The 18,677-nt window shown below is 39.6% G+C and overlaps 1 protein-coding gene across 1 annotated transcript in view; it reads left to right on the top strand.

Moving 5' to 3' along the window:
• LOC134674755 (unconventional myosin-XVIIIa) overlaps positions 1–18,677 on the top strand; it is a 323,832-nt gene that overhangs the window by 62,646 nt on the left and 242,509 nt on the right. The window contains exons 3-4 of the mRNA XM_063532886.1: positions 1,082–2,305; positions 3,900–4,037. Of these exons, the coding sequence (XP_063388956.1) occupies positions 1,082–2,305; positions 3,900–4,037 (1,362 nt within the window). The remainder of the gene's footprint in view (positions 1–1,081; positions 2,306–3,899; positions 4,038–18,677) is intronic.

The raw sequence follows: 18,677 nt of genomic DNA, 5'->3' as shown, positions 1-18,677 counted from the left end.
CTTTAGGTAAAATTTCACATTTCAGTCACCGTTCTTTGATAATTGATTTCATGTCTTTATTATTATTTATTATATGTATGTATGCATAAACAGGTCTACATAAAAATGACAAAACTAAAAATGTTATGTACAAAGGCGAACTTATCGCTAAAAGTATTATTAGTATTATTTTTTAGTTAAGTAATTGACTTTTATCGTCGCAGTAAAAAATAAATTTTGATTATAGTCTGCTTCTGATCTATGATTAAAACTTGAAATTCTAACTGTAAACTTCTTCAAGACTATTATTTATTTTGCTTTTTGGTGCATTGAACTACATAGATATTTCGCACTTTCAGCCTTTCACACCCACACAAATGTATTTTTAAATAGTTATTTCTGAGAATTTTATTAGAGCGGATACAATTAGTCAATTAACTTTTAATAGTTTTATTTATGCCTTAGTTTTTGCCGCTCGAAATTCCTTTGATTTAAATCGGCAGCTTCCATAGCATTGCAGCCAATTACATACGAATGCATTTAAAAGGTCGCGGTAATTCCCAATAATCCTTATTCAATAAAACATGCGCAACGGACCAATTACGTAGTTTTTGCACGCTTCTTAAATAACTCGGCAAAACTCAACAGTTACAAAATGCAGTTCGACCACTAATTTATGGACGAAAATATATCAGTGTCCAGTTTTAAAATGATACCTTTTTTTCTACCAACAGCCTCAGCGGTTGTGCACGCTTCTGTAGGAATGCGGCTTTTTGCAATAGCAGGAACTTGTCAGGCTTCATCAGTATTCAATACCTCTGTCTGCGGCGCGAAACCGAAAGTCAATTACATATATCTGCAATCCAATTTGTTCTCGCTGCGTATGTTTATTATTACATGAGAACATCAGCTGCTTTATAACCTGTAGTCTTATCACGGTTCATTCATAAACACAGGTAATAGTAAAGCGGCAATCAAGAATAAATATCTCGACCTCGATAAATACGATACGATTTTATCTGATCTTTATGATCTTGTTTAGTTTAGCCTTCATTGTCATTCAACCGTGACTTGCTTAATCAATATTGCGTTTTTTCAACAGGTCCGACGCTCACTCAAACTGCGAGGCAGACGCAAAGAAAAAGAGAAACTCCCCTCCGGCATCACAGCTGACTACACCGCTTCATTATTCGCGCATCTCGAGCAAGACTCCAATTACTCTAACTACCCGCTAATACCCACCTCCGGATCCAACTCCAATCTCAGCGACGAAAATAACCATCTTTCTCCCGGATACCCCACCACGCATGTTTGGAATAGAAAGGAAGGCGTTCTTCAGTCGGATAGCTCGGAAACATCGCTGAATTCACTAAACAACCCCAATAATGCTAACAGTAGCCCACGGCAGCCACAAGTACTACCTCCCATTCCACCCAGACCACCAAAGCGTGGCATACTTAAAGGGCCCCGACTTAGCAATACTAGTTCCAATTCCCAAGAAAGTAACATACCAACTGTTGACACCGTCGATTACATCAACGGCCAAGATTCCAATGTACTAGCGCGTAACACGCAGCAAAACGAACTCATTTCGTATGGTATACCGCCGTCTAAAAGCACCTCATCGAGCGATGATATGCAGCAAGTGCAGAACTTTACTAAAAAGGTCATCCACAGTCCAGTTGAAAATCAGATTAAGAATAATTACAAGAATGGTGGCAACCCTTCTATCACCACTCAGGACATGGATGAGATGCCAAAAACGAATGGTAGCAGTTACTTAGGAGTGACATCAACATCTCCAAGCGCTGATTCGTTGACTGACACAACTACTAATTCATCATTCGCTACTCCACCCTTTTCTACATCTCCTGTGGGCGAATCTCAGGGCTTCCATAGATGGTCACGAACAAGCAATTTCGAAGACGTTTATCTGCCTTTACCATCCCTAAAACCGCTGCAGCTTCCTAAACCAAGATTGTTGACAATCCAAAGGCAGAAAGCTCCAAGAAATGATTTCGGCTTTAGTCTTCGCCGCGCAGTGGTACAAGAGAGAATTTTCAGCGGCGATTGTAACGGCCATGAGGAGAACGGATTGACCAATGGCGAAAACAAATGCAACGGTAACATTCCTAGTGCAGTTGCTAGCAAAGTTATACAGAAAGCTGTGATTCTCGCAGAGCCAGGGTCCTATCCTGGGGCCAGTGAGTCAGGCTTACTGCCTGGTGATAGACTTCTAGAAGTCAACGGGGTTAATGTTGAAGGCAAGAGTCGCGAGGAAGTTATAGACCTCATCAAAAGCAGTCAAGATTCTGTCACTATTAAGGTAAGGATACCCATATTTTCAAAAACATAAGTAAATGCCAGTGTCGCTAGGGCTCTTAAGTCATAATGAAAAATCACGTTTTTATTGGATTAGTCACATCTTTGTCCATGCATTATAAAATAAATAAGCCACGCACATGTCACAGGTGAGAGCCGAAACGCCAAACGAAATTTTGTATTTTGTGACTTATCTCGCGCGACACTGGTAAATGCTACCTGACCTGACCAACACCACTCAGAATGATAGCGTTTTTCGTTTATCGTCATTGTAAGGTGTAATAAAACATTACGGTTATCTTTATGAAGAAGGCAATGTCATCATTTAAAATAAAATATGGCTACTAAACTTCATGCGAGTGAAAGGCATTTAGACCCCCAAACAGTTAATAACAGTAATCCGGTAACTTTAAGATTTTTTGATTCAGCCACTCCTAACTAATAACTATAGTATGTTAAATCATAATAAATATACCATTAATTTTCGTTAAGATGAATTGCCTCGTCCAAGTGGCGAAACCTATGGCTTTAACAGTTATAAATGATTTCTTATTTAGACGTCATAATGTTTAGATGAAAGTGTTCGCAGGCATTTTGATTGGATCGGACGTTGCCGGTTGGGACTTAATTATTTGTACAATGTACACTGTCTAGAGTCGTTGACTTAAGTTAATTAAACAGGAAATAACTAGCAAAGCTCTTGTAATAACAGTACAACATTAATAATTGACTTTGGAATTACAGTATAATATGGAAATATTCCAATATTATGTGGCACACGCAAATTTGCCAACAGAGTATTTATAAAGGATATACTTATTGGAGGACAATCACCTATGCTTTATCTTACAAACATTAGTGTGAAACATCGCACACGCCAAGTATTAGTGTTTACTTTTGGTAGCATTTTTATCTTATCTCTGTAGATAAATAATCATTTTCGCAATTACATTAGTGTTTAAAAGTGACAGTAGTCCTTACGCGGCGATAAATGATAAAATACTCATTCATAGTTTCTGATAAAGATATGCGAAAAGCTACGAGTCTACTCATTCAACAAACATTGAGGTACCTCCGGTGCGGTATCGAGGTTAGATTCAAATTGGCTAAGAAAACTTAACGGGATACACAAGTACGCGATTAATTTATGTAAAAAACACATGCTCACGCAACTTTCCCTGCGACCACTTTCATGTACAACGGCATTGATTATTCAGGTCTGTAATGCGATGTCTTAATAAAGGATTATCCAAGTGCTTTGGTGCAAGACTGCAATAATTTTTGTAGCTTTTTATTTATGCTGGCTGTGTTTAATAGCTAAATCATTGCCATAAAGATTTTTTCTTTTAAAGCACTTGAAGCTTTTCGGATTTACGAAACACATACAAACAAGACAAGATACAATTCTGGTTAGTGATGATGATAAAATACTTGAATGACATACTATAATAACCTCTCAAATGTTCCAATAAGTTCTCCACGATAGAACTTAACTGTGAAGTTTTAGGATACAAAATTTCTTGCTAGCTCTCGAAACACCCACGACCGCAGTGCGTTAGCTTCAAATGTAATCCCTTCTCACCTCTGTAACATCACAGGTGCAGCCGATAGCTGAACTCTCGGAGCTGTCGCGAAGAAAGGCGGTGGACGGCGGTGGCGACGTCGAGCTCTCGGACAGCAACGTCCGCGGCGGCACGCTCAGCCGCTCGGGCAGTCGCCGCTTCACCAGCACCCAGGTAAGCGTCCGACACCGGTGTGATGGTGGATGACAAGTGTAGCCGATAGCCGAGCTCTCGGAGCTGTCGCGAAGAAAGGCAATGGACTGGAAGAAAGGCAACGTCCTCTAGCACCCAGGTAAGTGTTCGACACCGGTGTGATGTTGGACTACAGACAGTTTCTGTGAAACAGACAGTTTGTGTGACTTGTTTTGTGTAAGCATATAGTAAAATTGGGGTTACAATGATCTGGCTAATGAATATTCTGCCATTCACTTCCTCCTTTTATGCAGTTTTACTCTTTTAGCCACTTCAATGCAATTTTAAGTTGACTGGGAATGTATTGAAATTACAACGGAATTGAAACAGGCCATGGGTTCCGAAGCAATACGGAGGACGGAACTGGAATAAACGATAAAATGAGAGAGAGGAATAGAGTTTTCGGGGCTGGAGGATAGGTGTCTTTCTTGCATTTCTAAAGGTACATTTGCCACATGACATGATTAGAGTTAGACCAAGAAAAGTGCAGCGATTTTGATAGCCCACGCAGTGCAAGTGTTATTTACACGTCATAATTTCATAGAAGTTTGACGTAAAATGATACTTGTACTGCGTATTGGCTATCAAAATTGCAACTTTTCTCGGTCTGACTCTAGTCATCCTGAATTTTGACTGACCTTTCCCAATGAAATCAATTTAATACTATCCAGCATATCCTTAATCTTTGTACAGTCAACTGCAATAATATAACACAACGAAGATCGCGAAAATATCTGCCTCAATCTTGTAGATATACGACACGATGAGTAGAGCCATAATCCTCCTAATTTGACTGTTGTTGTTAATTTTTTAATTTTAGTTATCCCGTATCTTGTTTTTCTTTAATGAGCTAATAAGTGGTGGCAACTGTATTGGTTTATGAAATATGTATAGACATTAGTTATAACTTATAAGAAACATACATGTACCGTGATCAGCGGTGAGGTGGATAATGCCGGTTCAGTTGAGGCGAAGATAATTAAACCCGACTTGTATAGTCACAAATAATTATATTATCAAAAGCACAAGTTACATATTTAGGTGTAATGTGAAGTATAAATTATTCTCGTTCCCATGGTAATATAATTCAAGGATAGAACAATACCATAGATAACTATGAAAAGGAATTAGTCTTCTGTTGGACTTGCCAACATGCTGGGGCGGGCCGAAACCTTCGCCTTAAATAATAATAAGTCCATAATTTGCTACTAAAATAGGTATAACCTCATTACCCAGCATCATGGTATAATCCAATTAAAGAAACTTATGTTTACAATGAAAGCTAAACAATAAAGAGTAACATCTTATTAAACGTTATTCAAATCCTACAGAAAAAACAAGAGAAAATCAATATTATTGAGATCATCCTAAGAAATATTACCTAAATAACAACAAATACAACGCATATGTTGATAAACGCAAGAAAGAGAACTAAATGTACTCTCTTTAACTTCTAAGTAGTGTTAACAAGGCAGCAGTTTACCTGCAAACACTTAAGAGTTATAATCAAAGAAACAAGAACCTTGTCAAACTATAAACTTAGCTTACACACATATTTAGACATACTTAGTGTCCAAACTTAAAGGTGTATTAAAAACACAATGCATAAAAGCTTACTTACACAATAGAATATTATTCAATGGGTAACACAGCAAAACCGCTTAAAGATCGTTTGTACACCTTTTTATTAGGTGCCAAGAGGTCTACAACGCGTACCTTATTATCATCACCAGGATATACTTTAACAATTCTGGCCATGGGCCATGTCATGGGGGGAGAGTTAGGCTCTCTCATAATAACTAACGAACCAACTTTAACATTTGGTTGGCTATCGCGCCACTTGGGACGACATTGTAATACATTCAAATAATACTTATGCCATACCTTCCAAAAGTGGCCTTTAACCTTGTTACAGATCTCCCAGAACTTTAATCTATTATTAGGTAACTCGGCCAAGTCCGCTTCCGGGAAGGATGTCATAGAAGTACCAATCAGAAAGTGGCCAGGCGTAAGGTAGCTGTAATCGTTAATATCGTCAGCAGTTACAGGCAAAAGTGGCCTAGAATTCAGGGTCCCTTCAATTTGACATAAAATAGTATTAAGTTGTTCATACGTCAGTACATAAGCCTGCAATATACGCTTTAAGTGGTACTTAGTACTTTTAACAGCAGCTTCGGCAAGACCAGCAAACACTGGTGAATAGCTTGGCACAAAGTGAAAGGCAATACGTTGCTGTGCCGCATAGGATTGCACCAGAGTCTGATGATCCTGTGATGCATTTAAATTGTACAGCTCAGCTAATTGGTTCTTTGCCCCCTTAAAGCATCCACCATTGTCACAAAATACGTCGGTCGGAAGGCCTCTTCGCGCTATGAATCGCTTGAAACATGCAAGGAAAGCATCAGTGGTTAAGTCTGAAGAGAGCTCCAGATGTATAGCCTTTGTCACAAAACAAACAAATACGCATATATAGCCCTTTGTCTGTAAAGCTCTTCTTACGCGAGAATTCTTTACTGCTATTGGACCTGCAAAGTCGATGCCGACTTTTTGGAATGCTCGGCAGGCCGTGACTCTTTCAGGTGGCAAAGAACCCATCAGCTGTTTTGCACACTGAGCTTTCATTCTGAAACAAGGTAAGCATTTGTTAACTATACTTTTTACATAGCTATGACCATTTACAATCCAATATTTATCATTTAAGCTTGACAATAATAACTTGGGCGGAGAATGTAGCAGCCTAAGGTGCTCGTGCTTTACAATAAGCTTTGTTATGCGAGATTCCCTTGGTAGTATTACAGGATGTCTTTGTGAGTATGACACATTTGCGTTTTTTATTCTGCCACCAACTCTCAGCAAACCATGATTGTCAAGAAAAGGATGTAAGGAGTTGAGCGAACCTTTAACATTATCTAAGTTAGCCTTGAGACTCTCAATTTCATGTTTGAAGTAAATGCCTTGCTCACGTTTTATAATCTGAAGTAAAGCTAATTGAAGCTCCTTAGCGGAGAGATACTCAAGATTATTTGTGTCTTTAGTTTTTAAATTAGAGCAAAACCTCATTATATAGGCCATTACCCTTACCATTTTGTTGAGATCAGAAAACCTTTCTAAGAAATCGTAAGGATCTGATCCTTTTTGGGTAACTAACGTCACCTTGGCACTAGAGGGCGCCTTTTTCAATTCAGGTAGGTCATCGATTGTAGGAGGGTTAAGCTTATCATTAAAATTATAGTTACCTTCCTGTAAAAAGCTTGGGCCGTGAAGCCACATGGGTATGTGACGCAGCTCATCTGGATCTGTACCTCTGCTCAAGCAGTCGCTCGGATTTTCTCCACTGGGTACATACAGCCAGCGCCATCTATCTGTGAGATCTCGAATCAACCTGACCCGATTGGCAACAAAAGCTTGGAGCCTTAAAGGCTCTGTTTTCACCCATGCTAGCGCAATTTGCGAGTCAGAAAACAGATATACATCTTGTATATTTAATTGCGATTTTAGCGATTCATAAACTCGAGCGATTAGTTTAGATAACAGTAGCATGGCACACAGTTCTAAGCGAGCTATGGTGAGCGTATCCTTATTGCGGGGGTTGATTCGAGATTTAGCACAAAGTAATGAAAGTGAAGCATTACCGTGTTCGTCGACCACCCGAAGATACACACAACAGCCGTAACCAGTCGTGCTACATGCATCAGCAAAACCTATCAATTGCAATGCAGAAGCATTGGAGGGGATATGCAGGTTCCTATTAATAGTGAAGGGTTCCATTTGAGATAATTTGGAAGCAAATGAAGACCACTCCTGAAGCAGCATAGCTGAAGGAACCTCATTCCAACCTATTTTTTCAGCATATATTTTTTGCATGAAAGCCTTTGCCTTCATGATAATTAGCGCTATAAAACCTAGCGGATCATAAAATTTCGAAATATAGCTTAATATTTCTTTTTTGGTAGGTTTTTCCTTTTTAAAGGCCTCGGGGCAAGAAAAAACAAAGACATCGTCTCGCATATTCAGTTTTAAACCTAACGTCTTTAAATATAAATTATCTTTCTGGAAGTCTAAGTCATCAAACTGCCGTTTATCGTTGGGAATGCCCTCTAAGACTCTCTGATCATTAGATGCCCACTTGTGTGTATTGAAACTACCCTTACTTAACAACTCCCTTAATTGCGATTTGGCTTCCATCATAACCTTTAAATCGGAGTTTGAAAAACACATATCATCTACATAGGTGCAATTTCTTAATATATAAGCTGCAAGTGGGAAATCACTTTCAAACCTATCTGCTAACTCTAGTAAGCATCGAGTGCTTAAATATGTACTACTCTTTTGCCCATAGGTAACAGTATCTAGCTGTATGCATTTTAGAGGCTCATTAGGATTACTTCTCCACAAAATATTTTGCAATTTGGCATGTATCGGATTAACATCAACACATCGAAACATGCGTCGGATGTCTGTGGAGAAGGTATAGTTGCCTAATCGGAACAAAAGCATTATGTCAAACAACTCTTTTTGTACCGGAGGTCCGTTAAGCAAAATGTCATTGAGCGATACCTTTTTGTTAGTTTGCAAGGAACAGTCAAAGACTACCCGGGTACGTGTAGTTTTGCTAGAGTCATTAATTACAGCATGATGGGATGCAAAGTATAGAGGATCATTCTCAAAATCCAATTGATTGAAGTCAATATAGTGCCCATGCTTCAAGTCCACATATTCATTGATGAACTTGTCATAATCTGATAGCAAATTTATATTTTTGTGCAATCTTTTTTCGAGGTTAAGGAACCTATAATAAGCCATATCAAAAGAGCTACCAAGCACATCATTGACCTCATTCAAAGGAACTTTCAAAGGCAAGTCAACCTGAAACTTGTTATTTTCTAACACTGTTGTGCTCTTAAAAGTATCTTCACACATTTGATGCTCCGACATGCGTTCACAAAAGGTTTCAGGTATGCTCTCTATATTCCAAAATCTTTGTAGACTGTCATTAAGACTTAAGTCACATTGTGTACATAAAAGCGTTACCTTACATTTGTCACTGGTTTGTTGTCGTGGTAAACCCCCACCTATGATGTAGCCAAACTTTGTATTTACAACCGTCGGGTGTGGACTGGCTGGGTCTTCAACAGGCTGCGCAGACCGCTCCTGCTGACCCGGAACTGGCTCCAGAAGGAGGACCTGGAAAAATATGTCAGCACCTAGAAGTAAATTGATCTCAGACGGCTGATGGAAATCAGCATCAGACAGAGTGATCCCATCAGGTATATTAATAGCGTCCAATTTGATCGCATTTTGTGGCAGCTGGCATGTAATTTTTTCCATTACATTGCAATTCGCAGTGACTCGGTAAGGCATGGTCAAAGAATACACATCTAAAGGAATAGAATACTGTGTATCAGTACTTTTTCCTCCAGCACCAATTATGTTGCTGTTGTCCTTGCTTGGGGTCAATCCTAAAACATTTATTAATTTAGTGGTGGCTAAAGAGCTTTGTGAACAACAATCTAAAAGAGCTTTCACATGAACCTCACTACCTGTCCGTGAATATAGCTTCACTCTGACTGTGGGCAATAGTACCCCATTATGCCCCAAGTTTGATATTAAAGAAACTTGGGGTTGTTTAGCCGAGTCCGGATGCAGTAAGGTATTATGAGCCTGTTTGCAAGTACTGCACCGGAAATGAAAGCGGCACTTTCCATTGTGTTTGTTTAGACAGACAGAGCATAGGCTATTATTATTGCTGAAAGCTATCCTTTCACTACTAGTAAGCATTTTAAATTTGCTACAGTCAAATAGTCGGTGATTGGACTTACAATAACTGCAGGCAGGCGAGGCAGTCGCTGTCACATTCACCACTGCCTTGTGGTGAGACTTCCCGGGTGTGGGCGACGGCTCAGCATTCTCCAGTGCCAAGGCGCGTTTCTCCAAGTACAGCAGGAACTCGGTGACTGTGGGCTCCTCAGTGTCATCACGCTCCAATTGGTATGCCCGTGACGTGTAGGTGTCTAATTTACGGTACAAAATAGCCAATATAATAGGATTCCAATTATCCGTACTTACATTTAAATTCTTTAATGCAGATAAAGATTGTTTAATGCATGACACAAACTGTCTTAAATTTGCAGGGTTAGATTTGACCAAGGCATTTATATCAAGCAAGGCATTAATGTGTTCATTCACAATTTTGAACTTATGGTTATACCTCTCCTCTAAAAGCTTAAGAGCCTCCTCGTAGCTGCCTTCAGCTAGAGGCAGGTTCTTAATCAAGTCAAAGGGTTCATTTGCGAGAAACGAGCGCAAATAGTACAATTTTTGGACATTATCAATTGATCTATCGTTGTGTATTATTGCCTTAAACAAGTTAATAAAACCTGTATATTCACTATACTTACCAGTGAAAGTTTCAACTTTTATGGTAGGCAGTTTAGCCTTTTTGCAGGAAGACGCGGGAGCGTCAGACGAGGGCGCATCAGACGAGGACGACTTGTTTTTAATAGCCTCATTGAGGATAGTGAGAATGTTGTAGTATTTTGCCTCATAGTCCTCCACATCTTCCGCGTCCGCTTCGTCTAAGGCTAAAATCTCCTTATTACATTGTTCGTAATCTTTGAATAACTCTTCTATCCTGGCGCGCTTGGTTTCCAAGTCGGAAATTGCACTAAGGCCAACATCATTCTCATTATTGCTAAAGTTGAAGAGACGAGTGATTGAGGCCTTGGTGTAACCTCGTGCAGCTCGCAACCTCCTCAAGTCTTCAGATGCCATTATTGGTGATTGCGACTTAAAGGACTTAAAGTACCACATAAACTTTAGGTATAGTTTAAATTACTTAATATAGGCACAAGCTTCACTCCCTACAATGACCAGTAAAGTTCAACCATGAAATGTGTTTTAAAGTATTCGTTAGTTGACAGCATTGACAACCCAATGCTGCAATGGCGGCTAATATGAAAAATTATTTTTTCCGCGACGAATGACGAATGACATTTCGACGAATTACATAATTAAAATTGTAAATATTTTGTAAAAACTTGCGCGATGCGAGGAATGTAGATTCTCGACGTGTAGAAGCGAAGAACCAACGTGATGCTCGATGCGACGAATATAAGTTTCGCGACACACGCGCGTTTTTGCTTGAAATGTAGATCCACGATGACCACGATGAATTTGAAGCGTGGGGTGTGCGTAGGACCGACGATATGCGCGATGCGACGAGTATGTTGCGTCGCATGCGAATTTTGCGTGAACAGTTGCACGAATATATGACGATGAATGTATGCAGCGAATAGGTATTGCACCCCTATTGTTTCGCGCCGCTTGCGTACTTCTTTTTAAAAGCGTGAATATTCTTGCACGAAGAAGCCGATGGATCGGTGACCATTTATCGCAAGCCGGAATTTTCTATCTTCGTCCTTTCTTCTCTCTCGAAGGACCAATGATCAGCGGTGAGGTGGATAATGCCGGTTCAGTTGAGGCGAAGATAATTAAACCCGACTTGTATAGTCACAAATAATTATATTATCAAAAGCACAAGTTACATATTTGGGTGTAATGTGAAGTATAAATTATTCTCGTTCCCATGGTAATATAATTCAAGGATAGAACAATACCATAGATAACTATGAAAAGGAATTAGTCTTCTGTTGGACTTGCCAACATACCGTTTGTGCCCAAATAAACATTAAAACATAACAGCGTGTCACGTATTTTTGCGGCGTTCGGAAAGTAACATTATTGCAGGTGTACTACAATTTAGGTGCCCCTGGCACGTGACGCAACGTGATCCGTCATACGATACTCGTACCCATGATGTTGGTTGCACACGCAAATTGGCAGGCATGTCAAAACGATCGAGTCAACCGGCTGAGGGCCCTTGCCGCAAAATCAAGTGCCTACGTCGCCTGTTGACATTACTTTGATCTAGATTTTGCTTGTGTATTGCTAATTAACTTTAAGCTTGTTAGGTATACTTAAGCAGGTAAGCACGTTGAGGTAATGTTTTCTACCCATACCAATAGGTACGCGTTTTATTGCTACTTCAGTGATTAAAACAACCCATGTTTATTCTGTCAGATTGTCGCTTTAGATGCTAAAGGAGGCCTATGTCCTTACTCAGTAAGGACATAGGTCAATCAAATTAGATCGATAAAAAGCATTTTGTGGAATGAATACGTTGACAATCCAAGGAAAAATGTATCTCCCAACTCTCCCAAAATGTATGTACACTTCCTGGGATTGCGCAAACTCGAATTACACGCATTTAGAACCAAATTAAGGTATTAGAAACGGTTTCCTTTCCTGCTAACTGGAAATTAATTCTTCGAAAAAATCTAATTGAAGTGAAAACTTTTTTAGCGGCGCTGTGCGCATTTTGTGATGGGGAAAAAATGTTAAACTCGCTACAGGTCACGTGACCGACAGATTCGACAGATTGGAAATTCGTAAGACGGACACGTGACCTGATCGAAAAACTGTTACAATGTCATTGAGTTTTCACTTCTGGCGGCACTCCCGGAGTGCGACCCGTCGTTTTTTTATTGGCATAACATCCCATGCAGCCTTTATCTTTACTGTGAATTTGAATAGAATAGAATAGAATAGAAATACATTTATTTATGACAAACAAACACAGATGACAAAAACATGTTGACAAATATACAATGTATAACATTTAGTGAAAAATGCCATAAAAGGGTTACAACTCAGCATGTTGCTGGCAAAGCCAGCGCTGTTCTTCCGTTGTATTTGCTTGTTTAAGCTTCACGCTTCTTGCTACTGGGGTGCTATCGTGTTTGCTAACAAATAGGAAAACGGCCGGAGATGTTCATGGGGTACAATAGGGGTACATCCCTCTTCAAAAACAACATACTTTGTTGGAAGAAATGCTTTACTTTAGTCCTTTTAGCGAATCATTCGGAAGACGGGAAAATAAATGAATTACAGGTCGTATGTCTATGTCAGTTCGTGTGGGCATTGGGGTGATACTCGGACACAGTTGGATGAAGCACATTTTACAGTATCTTGACTTTATATAAGTATCAAAGTCTTCTGAGCAACTATGATCCCAGCCTAATAAGACAAAATTTCTATAAGTAAATGAGCACACAATGCAACTTGAAAAGCTTTTCCAACAAATAAATCTAAATAATTGTCGAACCTGCATCTCACAAGAATTGGTTAAGAAATGGGACCGGTAGAGAAGAACGTCCGGACATACGAAATAATTTTTGCCCAAGCTGAAACGAAAACCTCCGCTTTCGCTCGGTCACTAAAATATTGGAATAAAGTTAAGCTACTGCACGGTATAATACCTACTCCGACGTAGAGTATGTTTTTCTTGCGGTCAGAGCAGATATGAATTACAAAATAGGGGTCATGAAATATTTATGAGCGCAATGTCCGTCAAATCATTAGACTGCAGTTATGTATGACTATATTTATTATTGCTGACGGCCAAACGATAGTTTGGTGAAGTTAGTTTATGTGACGTTATCAAACAAAAGGTACCACTTTGTCGGTTGTCGATAAGGTTCATTTCAAATTGAAGCTATATGGAAATAGCGCCTTATTTACAACCGACAATAAGTACCCTTTTGGTAGAGAATGACACATATGTTCTTCAGGTATTATTAAGAAAATCCAGAGTGGTTTTATAAATGTGAAACTATTTTACTTACTCCCAATCTCATAATTGCGACCATCCCCACACTTTTGACACATGTCAAATGTTGTGACAGTCCCATAGTGATAATGTGACGAGGTCTAAATCTCAGCCAGCCCCTAATATTTATGCTCAGGGCTCCAACAATGTCAGACAGAACATGACGTATCTACCCTTAGCATAAACAATGAATGACCCCAGTAGCATAGATTAAGTAGACCTACAGGATAGGTATATTATATTATATAGGATAGATTTCCCGCACAAAATGGATGCTATACTATGCGTATACTATGTTTGCCACCGACGTGCTATACAAAAAGGTACCGTATTCTGCTATGTTTATTCGGGGTACTTTTGGGGATTTGAATCAAAGGATAAAGATTTGCTTAGGTTCTAGAATCAAGAAATCAACTTGTTCTGTACAAAGCTTCATTAAATGTTTTCTTTAACATAGTTTATTCTGAATAGTTTTGATAATAAAGTTGCGGGCAAGCCATGTCACATGCACCCTGTATAATCTACTGTACCCTAGCCTAAACAATGGCCGACCCCAATACCACTAATGCCCGACAATGAACGAGTGAATGAATGAGTCACGCCGGAAGATTGATTGGTTCCTTTAATTGCAGATATTTGGAAACGAGTTTTAAAGCTATTTGATACGTTTTTGAGGTTGTTCGATATGAAACGTTTTCAAGGTCATTTTTAAGGTTCCGTACCCAAAGGGTAAAACGGGACCCTATTACTAAGACTTCGCTGTCCGTCCGTCCGTCTGTCTGTCACCAGGCTGTATCTCACGAACCGTGATAGCTAGACAGTTGAAATTTTCACAGATGATGTATTTCTGTTGCCGCTATAACAACAAATACTAAAAACAGAATAAAATAAAGATTTAAATGGGGCTCCCATACAACAAACGTGATTTTTGACCAAAGTTAAGCAACGTCGGGAGTGGTCAGTACTTGGATGGGTGACCGTTTTTTTTGTTTTTTTTTTTGCATTATGGTACGGAACCTTCGTGCGCGAGTCTGACTCGCACTTGCCCGGTTTTTGTTTATATTTTGACTGTTACTGACATTCGGTAATACCTTCTCGTATTAAGGTACTTAAAAGCTTAAGTGTATACTTAGGTACTGAATTATTTTGGCACCATTCAATTCATTGTGTAGGTGATGAGATAAGCTTAATATTTTATTATAGTAAAATAAGACTGTCCGAGAGAAGTTTGGTGATATATTTCGAATTTATTGTATTGCATACATTTTAAAACTAAAATATTCACTCTAACCGTTACACTTTATTTCTCACTACTTTCAAAATCCAGCAAGGCTGTGACTTTAAACAGGACAGCAATTTTATTCTGAGCCATCTAAGTGCTAGCTGAAAACTACAACTAGGTACCTAGACGTATATAATAGTAGTCCCAAGTGCATCGTTAGTTCCGACAGTGGGAATCCACGCACTATTCATCCGGCCACTCAGTCGGAACCCTGAGGACCCTTGTCTCGCCTCTATGCATATTTGATGTGTATGCAGGGATGTTAGTTCCGTCAACATCGAGCCAGATCCAGTATAAATGCTGTAGTGTTAAATAAAAACTACATGGTTGAAGTATAGGTCTATTGGTCTATAATGTCTAGAATAGTATGTGTACGAGCTTATATAGTATAGGCTATTATGTGTGAGTGTTGTATTATGTGTGAGAATAAGGCGTAGCACACACTACACCTTCCCTCTTAGAGAAAACAAATAATATCCTGGCAGGGTCGCCATGTAGTGTTGGACGTTATATGAAACTACTAGGTTGGAGTATAGGTCTATAATGTCTAGAATAACATGTGTACGAGCTTACATTGTACCTTTAGCTATGTTATATGTGTAAAGGGGCCCACTGATTAACAGTCCACCGGACGGTATCGGCCTGTCAAAATTTTGTTCTAACTGACAGGCCGATATCGTCCGGCGGACTGTTAATCTGTGGGCTCCTCAAGGGTATGCCGTAGCACACACTACAATGCGACCCTCCAATAAATCTGAAACCAAAACATCAATTATAGGTCCTTAAGTGATCGAAATAACGTGATTTTGCGAAAAAATGGCTATTTGCTATCGACATTCCGCCTCGCGCCATCTTGCAAATGTTCTTCTGGTTACTTTAATTTTCATTCATTCAGCCACTCAGTCGGGAGTTAGTCGGGACTCTGAGGACCCTTGTCTCATATGCATGCAGGTAGTTTTGATGTTAAAAAAGGCGTAAATTCTTGTAAAACTACAGTTAACTTACTTCCCTTTGGCATGTTTAAACGTTTCGGTGAATGTCCTACAACACTGTGTCTGTACAGTCACCTGCAATAATATGTTACTCTTCGAAGGCCGCAACAATATCTGACACGATCTTATTTATAGAGCATTAAGAGTGTGTCACATATTTTTGCGGCCTTCGAAGAGTAACATATTAGTGCAGGTGACTGTACCTAATCTATATGTAATACCTATAGCTTTGGTTTACATAGTGTGTAGACACTGTGGTTGTTTGTGATCCTTTGTGAGAAGCCTTTGATGTACGCTATGTAGTTTACAATAAATATTTACTTGCTTTGACAGGTTATGTGCCTTTGAGATGCTTACGTAAGTTACATAGCGCCTCTAAGTTGAGGTTCCTTTGAGAAATTCTGTATTCCAGCTGGATTGTAAGATAAATAGGAGCCATGCATATAAACGCTAGGGTAGGTTAACTATGTATGATGAGTGATGACGGCTTTATGACGAGAAAAAGTTATATAACTCGTGCGATTTCGTGACAAGATTTTATTAACAACTTCGCCTCACGACTCACGACTGAGCCAAGTTCATAATAAATAGTTATAAAAGTAGGCAAGGAGCTGATGAAATGACATACCTAAACAATCCATTGTACAATAATAATAACTTGAGAAAATACGAGGCCCGGGTGGCCGAGTAGTGGTCTAAGCATCTGCCGCGAAGCCCGCGAATGCAGCGAACGCTGGTTTGATTTTAGGAAGGCCTTAGCCACTTTTTCTTTCGTGTATGACTTTTATTTCAGTTTATGTAATCGGTTGAAGACTCTATAGATCTATATGATGGCAAGCCTCTAAGATTTGAGGGCCCAGCCATGGCAATCGTTGATTGTATGAAAATACCCATGTTACTATTCGTAGCATCTGGCTTCTTGGCTAGCTCCCTTCGTCAATCTTCAGTTACATACCACCGCCCACACTGTTAACTGTACATCGGTGGACCTTATGCCTTTTGTAATAAGGTCCACCGATGTACAATTTGGAGTGTTCTTGTTTGTACTCTGTGTGCTATGGCTCCTAGAGGATGGGCCAGCGCCGGCCACTCGGGACGCATTTATGCGTTAGAGGGAGCAAGTGATATTGCTATCTCATTCTACCGCATGGCTGCGTCCCTTGGAGTGGACGGCGCTGGCCCATCGTGTAGAAGAGCCACTACAGGCATGATGACATTGATGACGCGCGAACTAGACTTAAAGTACGCGTAACCACGAAGCTTATCAATACAAACAGTCCATTACCTAGCAATTATCGGCTTGTAAACGTAATCTACTGATAGCGGGGCGGCGACCCCGTCTAGACGGCACGCCCTCTGCGATGGGGTCGTGCGTGAAATCAGGATTGCCTGAAAAGGGCAATTTTGTTGCACCTAGAGCCAAGCGTGGCTCACTCCGCGATTTCGTCGCTTTGCTACAGGTAGCTAAAACTCCATCCGTTCGACCCCAATTTTGGGGTTTGTCCTAAGCCGCGCGTGGCGCTGTCGCCACCTAGCGGCCATATCTGTGCTGATCGTGACAGACGCGTTTTGTTAGAGAGTGAGTCTTCTGTACCTAGTACTATTATTTATTCTGTGCTAGAGCTTAAATAAATATTACCTACCTTGGTCTACAAAAACTACAATTTATGTCAGGTTGGTAAAGCGGTGATTTCCTTGTTTGTCTATATTTTCATAAGTAATAAAGAGCTAAGTTCAGCGTGAATCTATCGTCAACAATTTACTATAAAATTATCCTACACGAGTTGTGTATAAAATACATTATGTTCAGGAAATTTCCGATAAAATTAGCTTGTTGACGATCCACCATCCACATGTGTCATGTACATTTATTCCACTTTTAAAGTATTACAATCCTTCATTGAATACTAGTCATTTAGTTGCTCACCTATTAGTATCAGAAAGTAGTTTTTTTGCTAAGTTGATGGTCATTATAACCTTTAAGCGAGGAAGACGTACAGCGTGGGAAACAAGGACACTTTCGTGGACGTGAACTTTCATAATATTTGTCAGAATTTCAACTAACAAATACCTGATTTATCCCAAGAATGTCATGGGCGTCATGGCCCCACAATCATGTGCCACTATAAGAGCAAAATACGTCCTTCTTGGGAGTAACGTGCGCTAGCTTAAAACAACATCCCTTATAAGCCACACTGGCATTTAAGAAAATAACCTATTACCATCACATTCCCTTTTATTAGAAGACGCTCCCCTACACGCTAAACATCCATTTTAATTATCCATAATGTCCACAGAAACATCTTAAACGACTCTAATCGTACATTAAGATACGCCCTTTCTACACCCCTATTCACATAAACTGGACACATCGCAGGGGCATTCCACGAAAAGGTCTAACTTTTTTAGGGACGTGGCGCGTATGGCAGTTATCTTAATAACCTTCAGAAATCGGTATATATAATACCATTGAATTGAAAGCTAAGTTATCAAACGTTACGTTGCCAAATATCGGCTTCTTAGTTTTATCAAAAGTGTTAAAACTAAGTTTTTGGCAAAAACTTCTTTTTAGTATGAGCTTTTATCTCAGACTATACTTTTCTTTCCACAGACAACTAACATTCATCGAGACTATTCTAACAACCCCAAACACAATTCGGTTGTGTTGTTTTACCACAGAG

Source organism: Cydia fagiglandana, chromosome 20 (genome assembly GCF_963556715.1).
Source record: "Cydia fagiglandana chromosome 20, ilCydFagi1.1, whole genome shotgun sequence".
NCBI classification, from domain to species: Eukaryota; Metazoa; Arthropoda; class Insecta; order Lepidoptera; family Tortricidae; genus Cydia; species Cydia fagiglandana.
This window is presented reverse-complemented; position numbering and strand designations above follow the sequence as displayed.